The 7,967-nt window shown below is 43.6% G+C and overlaps 1 protein-coding gene across 2 annotated transcripts in view; it reads left to right on the top strand.

Annotated features, from left to right (window-relative positions):
• The window catches only part of LIN9 (lin-9 DREAM MuvB core complex component), a 490,456-nt gene that overhangs the window by 140,686 nt on the left and 341,803 nt on the right, over positions 1-7,967 (top strand). Inside the window, exon 1 of one of the 2 annotated variants that reach the window (XM_085610416.1) lies at positions 2,937-3,049. The exons of the other annotated variant lie outside the window; for it this stretch is intronic. Coding sequence (XP_085466542.1) covers positions 3,041-3,049 — 9 coding nt within the window. The 5' untranslated portion in view covers positions 2,937-3,040. Of the gene's footprint in view, positions 1-2,936; positions 3,050-7,967 lie in introns of those variants that run through there. 2 annotated transcript variants of the gene reach the window in all.

Raw genomic sequence — 7,967 nt, 5'->3', positions numbered from 1 at the left:
CGCTTGCTCAAAGAGCTTAGTTATATAAGCCTTTATATCAGATCCCTCGGCCCCCTCCGGAATTCCTAGTACCCTCAAATTGTTCCGACGAAGCCTATTTTCCATCTCCTCCATTTTCCATTGAAGATCAATCACCTGAGCGCAGTGAGCATTAACTTTGAGAGAAGCCTCAGCTGCCTCAGCCTCTGTTGCCACCAATCTTTCTTCCAGATTTGAGACTCTATCTCCAGTGTTAGCACAAGCCTTAGATAATTTCCTGACCACGCCCTGCATCTTCCTCATCGCAGCCTGAGCTTTCCGATTATCCTGGCGGGTCTCTTCTCTATGTGCTATTATCTCTTGGTGGATTGTCTCCAAAAGTGACAGATGAGTATTATCGGCCACCGGGCTTCCCTGGTTTCCCTGGAGAGACAAGCTGGTAGATTGATCATGACTTAAATCCGGCTGCCTATGACTCTGACCCTGGCTCCTCACCGCCATTGGTGGTCTTACGGCTGTTGCTGGAATATCTAGTTCTGGGTTACTCCCTGTATCTCCTCCTGATTCGGAATTGAAACTGCACTCATCATCCTCAGACCACCCAGCCCCTTCAGACGTGGAAAAGAAGCACTCGCTGGGATCCTTCTCCTTCTCCTTTTCACTACATTAGACCTAACAAATCAGAGTCGAGCTCTCCTCTCGGAAGCCCCATATCTGATAAGATCCCTGATTGTAGCCCGACTCTCGTCTTCAAAAAGTCTGAGCCAGATTTATCCACAGCCTCCGGTGTCGGGTTCTGAAAAGATGGCGTATTGCCAATCCGGAGTGGCTCCTTTAACAACTCCTGCTCCCCAGCCTTAGTTTGGGACATGGGATCGATAACTGCCGTTGTTATGGGGGATAATGCCCGGTCCGGAAATTCTTTACCGAAGGACATGGGACCCTCCTCGATATCATGCCCAGATTTCAGATCCTCCACTCGGCTTCTTGTTACCGGTATAGTACTGCCCTCCACCTCCACCTCGTTAGCTGCCTCCTTCCCCTTCTCCTTACCGGCTTTGGAAAAGATGTCCGCAATTGAGGTGGGCCCCTGGCGAGTCCTTCCAATGTTCTGCTGACCCTTTTCTACTTTCTCGATAGATGGTGATCCTGCCCCTAGGGCTTCATTCCCTTCTGTCATCCCCCCGGCGTCCTCTCGTGGTGTTTTCCTCCTTTGAGATGCAGCTTTTGGTCCGGCCGCTATCTTTGGTGCCATCTCTCCTTTCCGTCTCAGATCACAACACAAGCTGCTGTCCCCCCCTCGCGCCAGGAGGAGGTCTGCTCTTCTCGTCCCGAGTCTGGCACTTCTCCGAATCCGCGCCGTTCCGCTTAGGCTCCGCCCTGTTTTTCCGCAGAATCTGCGTCCAAGCGGAGAAGCCGAGAACACGACAACAGCTGCCCCAGCTACGTAGCGAAAACCGCTTTTCAAGGTTGGTAATGACAGTAGTAGCAGCATTCTACGAGGTCCACAATCAGCTTAACTCAGAACTCATTCGGCGCATATTAGCCTTCTACTGGTCCCATCTCCTCCGCCCTCACCACTGCACAGCACAGCTCCGACCGCTACGGAGCCGCCATCTTGCCCCTTTGAAAATCTATTTTTTTTCCTCCTACATACTGGAAGCATTGGCTTCCAGTGCGTCCCCAACCTGCTCTGATGACGTTCTCTAGTGGGATTTGAATCTTGTGTTGACCATGCTGACTTTACTCATGGGAGCTTAATTTCAGTTGCTTAACAGTCGTCTGGTGTGACTTCTCACTCTGAAGACAGTGCTGTTGGTAGCAGTAACGTGTTCCCCATATGATCCCAGATTTCAGACCCTCTCAGTTTGTTTGCCCTTCACGGTTTTCTTCAGTTGTCTTTCCGTACCTGCTCATTTTTCCTACCCAAGATAGTATCTGCCTTCATATGAGCAAGTCTGTTACTCTTCCATCTTTCTTCCCTCCTTATGCAATCACGGAAGAGGAGCTGCTGCATAGACTGGAACATGGGCTTATGCAATATACTACATCGACCACACTCAACAGGTGTTGACTGTCATCTGTTTTTGGGCTCCCCTGGAGGAAAGAAAGTGCTAGTTGGTAACCGAGCTCACAGTTTTGCATTAGGTCCTCCATCTGTTGTTTCAATGTCTGTTAAACCTTATCTAACCATGATCTTCTAGAAGGAATTCATGCCCATTCACTTTCAGTACTGCTTCCATGGCTCTCACTAGAGGCTTTACTATGGTGGCTGGCATTGTTTTGCGTCCACAAGGACATCCTTATATACTTTTATCACATATCACAACTTCAGACCAATCGCACAGTGATGATTGCTTTACCAGGGCTGTGCTGCATGACGTTCTGTGTTAAACTGTACTACCCGAGGACCCCTCCCGGAAAAGTTTTGCTTTGTGACTAAATCCTAAAGGTAGGAATCTGCTGGAAGATGCATATATCTTAAGAAAAATGTACTTAACTTTCGTAGCAATATTTCTTGTGGATACATAATCTTCATGCAGATTCTGAGGCACCCTCACTCCTCCCCTGATGAATTTCTGCCATGATTAAGAACGTGTGCTATAATTGTGACTGTTGATGGTCTCTCAGGCCCTCTTTGTTTGTATCAATAGGACATGGAAAAAGTACAAAGAATTGACACCAGCATGCCGTTAGGCACTTAATATACTTTAATATGATCACATTGATCAGGGTGAACCCACTTGGTGGCACTAGAGAACTTTTACTGCGGAAATGTTTCCAGACCGGTTTGCCAGTTAGAGACATCTACAGTAGGATTATGTATCCCCCAGAATTATTGTTACTGAAGGCAAGTAATTCTTAGCAGACTCTTACAGTTCTTTAAAATACTGCATTTTTCTTTTTGCTGCCGTGATTTCTTGATAGTTTAACATTTACTTCTCAATGCATTTCTACAATTGGCTGATTTACAGAAGGAAGCTTATCCAACACCTGGAATGATCACTATACTTCTCCACAGAAAACGCCCACTGGAAATGGCGGCAACTCTGGCTCTGCAATGGAAATGGTAAGATACAACTGTTCAGAAATAATGTTCTTCCATTTTGTACTGTTTTACATTGCATCTCTGCTAACACACCTTTAAACGGCGTGTGTTTACATTTGAAATGTAAGAGCGCCCTTTCACAATGAAAAAATGTGGATGGATTGTGCCCTAACCTGGTTTCCATATTAACCATGACCTCTGCCCGGGTTTTGGAAAAAAAAACATCTCCCTATTATTGCTCTCTTCTCTGCTGTGTTGTGGTTCTCTGACTTCCTGCATCCTTGCACTGTGATTGCTACAAATCTGACAATTGAGGCAAATTGACCACTTGATTTCTGTGCAGATGTAGGTTTGTAGCTCAATTCATTCTCATTCCCAAACAAGAAAAAAAAAAGAAAATTTGTATATTCGAACTCCTATCCACATGACCGTTCATCTAATCAAATCGTGTTGAACGTACCAAAACTCATTTTATGAGGTGCTTTAGCGCACCAGAGAATTCTCTGCATTCAGCACAATACAAGGGCATTCCCATATATATATATATATATGTGTGTATATATATATATATATATATATACACAATACAGCAAGAAATAAACACATAATTGCTGCGTGTTCTAGCAATGCTGTTTATAAATAGTTTGTTGTATCCCCTCTTTCCGGTGATCTGCAGATTGAGGTTGAGCATAAGCAGAGGCATGCTTCCATTCTGCGTCTTCTAGCTGAGAACCTTTAATATGCTCTCTGAAATCATTATAGTTGAGTGCACTTCCAATCACGCAAAGGTACAAGCATCAACCTTCAGTCCCTAAAGCAAGACCCTTTATTGGGCTTATTGGCTAATCTGCACCTGCTATTCCCAGGCATTTTAGGTTTGCATTAGTCTTGTGTAGTTACTCTGCAAGTCAGTGATTGCTGTCAGTTCTGATCTGCTGGGTCTAGAACCTATATTGGTTGTCAGTTATGTTGTGTATCTATCTACCGTAAAGTTAGACTGTAACTGCTTGCACCCATAGCTGCAGTCCCATCAGAGTACTGTGCTCTTGATTTGTTTTTAATTTTATGTAGCACTCGAATGCCTGGTGGCATCTTGGCGCTGCTACTGACATGGATGGGAACCATAAAATAACGCTTTTTTTAATTATTAAAAAGCCAGGGTCTTAAGAGATTTCCTAAAGGACTGCCGGTCTGAACAGTTGGTTAGATCCATGGGAATGAGTTCCATTGATAGCTTTGCCGTCCTCAAAAGGAAGTTTCTGCGCCAACCCCATGATGCTCATTCGGCCCTTGGGGGCACTAAAACACTTTGCTTCCAAGGATTTAAGTTTTCTGGATGGAATATTCCAAACAAATCTGTCCTGAAGATAGCCTGGTTCTATGTCATGCAGTGCCTTGAAAGCTATGCAGAGAGCCTTAAATTCTATCCTCTTTGCCACTAGAAGCCAGTGTGGCTTAACCAGGCTGAGACGCAGACTGCTCTTTGAGATTCCCAACATGAATCGAGCCGATGCAGTCTGTAGCATCTGAAGTTTATTAAGGAATCTTTCTGGAAGCCCATAATTAGGGTGTTCCCATAGTCCAGTTTATATAGGACAAAAGTTTTAACTACTGTTTTCTGAAGGTTTGAGGGAAGCGAGGGTCAACTGTTCCTTATTATTCTTAAAGTGAAGAATATTGATGATGCAAGGGCATTAACCTGATCTTCATGGTTAAGTTTATTGTCGAAGACCATCCCCAGGTTCTTCACTTTCTAGACTGGCGAGAGAAGTGCTCCCATTTCCTGAGGCCATCAGCATGCTGACCAAAATGAAGCATCTTTGCCCAGGAGAAGGACCTTCGTTTCCCTGGAGTTAAGCTTTAGACAATGTAACTTCATCCAGCTGTCTATTTGAGACATAGGAGAGCTGAAGCTTAAGGCAATGTCTTCAGGTTTGCTGGATATCGATACCACTATTTGGGTATCATCGGTGTACGACACCACTGAGAATCCGAAAGATTCGATAAGCCTAGCCAGTGGGGTGACATAAAGATTGAAAAGAGTAGGTCTCACTGAGTAAGCCTGAGCCACCCACATGGCAAGCAAACGTATCAGAAATGTTTTCTCCTAAAGCAACCTGTTGCACTCTTCCTGATAGAAAGGATTTTATCAGGCTATGGGCAAGGCAGCTTATTCCTAATCGGTTGATCAGGATGGTATGATTGATTGTATCAAAGGCCGCCGAGAGATCAATAAGTATCAGCGCAGCTTTACGGCTTCCATCTACGATGGACCACATCTCCTCCGAATTGGTTAACAACGCTGTCTCCGTACTGTGTGCATTTCTGAATCCATATTGAGGGGAGTCATCAAGCCGCCAGTGTCCATGAATGACATATGTTCGTGTTCAAAGCTTTCTCCAGTAGCTTAGTTGGAAAATGTTACCTAGAGATGGGCCTCTAGCTACCGCGCTCTTGAGGATCGAGACCATGTTTTTTAAAATTAAAGGTAGGATGGAAGCCTTCTTCCATTAAAGAGGGAAGTAACAAGTGTTGATTATTTCCTTAAAAATTGTGGTCAGTTGGGAGCTTAGGATTTCTGGAACATGATCAGCAATTTTTGCAGGACAAGGGTCCAATGGAGATCCGGATTTAGTGGCTTTGATTAGATTAGAGAACTACTCTATTCTAAGCATAGAGAATTTATCAAAAACAGCAGGTATAGGTTGCCTTCCCTTGTCTGTTGAGACAATGGCAGATGTTTGTTAGTTACAAACAAGTCATAAACTTCTTTGACTTTTTATTCCCCAAATAAGCTTTATTAGTTTTCAGAAATAAACCATCATATAAAAAAGAAGGGAGACTAAGTAAATACAGAGGGGACAAGTAGGCAGAGGTAGTATAATGAATCAAGGTCTCTTGGAAAGGGCACTGCCAAAGCACTCCTCTTTTGTATACTGAAGGACATTTAAATGAGTACATCGGTTGATTATCTTTTACAGTGGCCCCTGAAGAAGAGAATAATTTCCTGAAATGCATTGGGCACGCACAACATCTCTCCAAAGAAAAGAATGTTTTCTTCGTTTAAACACAAAAGAAAATTTCTTATTGTGAACTTGCGAATTGTTCATTATATTGTTATGAATTATTTTGTATGTATTCTTTTGTTTTGATGAAGACAATTCTGGAACAGCGGTAAATTACACATTAAAGAAAACATATGTGTAAAAATTGTTTACACTATCTGACAGAGTAATACATTGGTGTTATTATTTATCTGCATAAGTAAAATTGTTATCTTAGCTGTGCCGCCAGGTGACCATGTTCACTTGTTATACGATGCTCTTGGAAAGAGCTGCCATAGTGCCTGGTTGTATGCATACTCTGCATTAGAATAAGTTAAATAATCACATGTCTAGGTGAGGCTATAGAGCAGAATTGTCGAGAGGGTTGCGATATACGGATACGCACTTCAATGCAAATTCCCTTAGTGTTATAGGAGATGGCTGCATCTAGTCGAGATTATAGGGGAACATGCGTACAGTTTGTGTGTTTATTAGTATCAAAATAATCCTCTAAGGACTTCCAAATATATATTTGTTGCGGTTTCCATGGGGAGTGATGCAAGGTGATATTGTCCGCCCCCCTGATATGTGTTATCCAATTGATCCAGGATTGGAAAGGAGCCTTGTGTGTGTCTTTCCAATTAGAGGTAATGGTTTTAATTGCAGCTATTAGTAAGAGATCAATTAAAAGGTGATCTGCTAATTTTTGAATTCTCGGTTAAGGGAAAGAAAATCCCTTTGAGGATCCAGGAACCCCAATAGAGTGTTTGGCCATTGTAAGTAATATCTGGGTTTCGCCAGAGGGAGGCTAGGGAAGAGCGTTTCATCCGAGAGGAAAGTTATTCAGTAGGGCGTTTTTGGTGTTTTTTTAGTATGGTTTTAAATCGGTGAGATATTTGCAGTTGACAGCGAGCAGGGTTAGTGGGTCTAAGTTGTTAAGAATAGCACTTTCCACCTCTAACCATACAGGGGTATAGTTGTCCGGAGGCTGAAACCAGTAAGTGCCTTGTTTGGCTAGGAAGGCAGTCTGATACTCATTTTAAGTTCCCCAGGTTAACGCCACCTTGGAAGGTATGTAGACTGAGTTGCTTTAGTGCTATTCTTGCTTTTTTGTTTTGCCAAGTGAATCGTGAGAGAATTGTCTAATTTGTGGTGGAAGTCATCAGAAAATAGTAGGGAGCATACTGATTAAGTAATTATTGGTGTGAGCATCATATTAATGGTTTCTAAGCACCCCCACCTTGTGATGAATTTAGGAAACCAACTATCGAGTTACGGGGGCATCGTGGTCTGAGGTGTTGTCTGCTAGGCTATGTAGGTATTTCACCAGAGGTCCCCAAATATCGCGCAGCCTGATAGCGCTCGGCATAAGATTCCAAAAATTCTGTCAGCTGTGCCTGACAAAATTGCGCGCCGGCAAGCCAGAGTTTGAGTGTCAGCACCGGTCTGCGCCCCCCCCCCCCCAATGCATTGCCACTCTTCGCCTGGCCAGGGCCAGAAGCATTGCCTTATCCCGAAACTTTAGAGTATTGTTCTATAGTTTCCATTGGAGCCTGGATAGAGGGGCCTGGGTTTTCTGTGACCATTAAAATAGTGTGCGTAAGCCAAAAGTTTCACTATTTTCTCATTGACATTGATTCCCGAGATATTGGGGTTGCCTTTAATGTTTAAGAGAAGGGGTTCCAGTGCTAGTAGGAAAAGGGATGGAGAAAGCTGCCACCCCTTTCTGGTGCCTTTTTGTAGCTTAAATGGGTGCGATAAGGAGCCATTGATGCAGATATGGGCGGTTGGGTTTGTATATAGAACCATGGTAATTTTGATAAATTTGGCACCTAGGTTAAAAGCGCTAAGGGACTGTTTAAGGAAGGTCCATGATACTCTGCCAAACGCTTTTG

Source organism: Triturus cristatus, chromosome 6, assembly GCF_964204655.1.
Source record: "Triturus cristatus chromosome 6, aTriCri1.1, whole genome shotgun sequence".
In the NCBI taxonomy this organism is placed as follows: Eukaryota; Metazoa; Chordata; class Amphibia; order Caudata; family Salamandridae; genus Triturus; species Triturus cristatus.
This window is presented reverse-complemented; position numbering and strand designations above follow the sequence as displayed.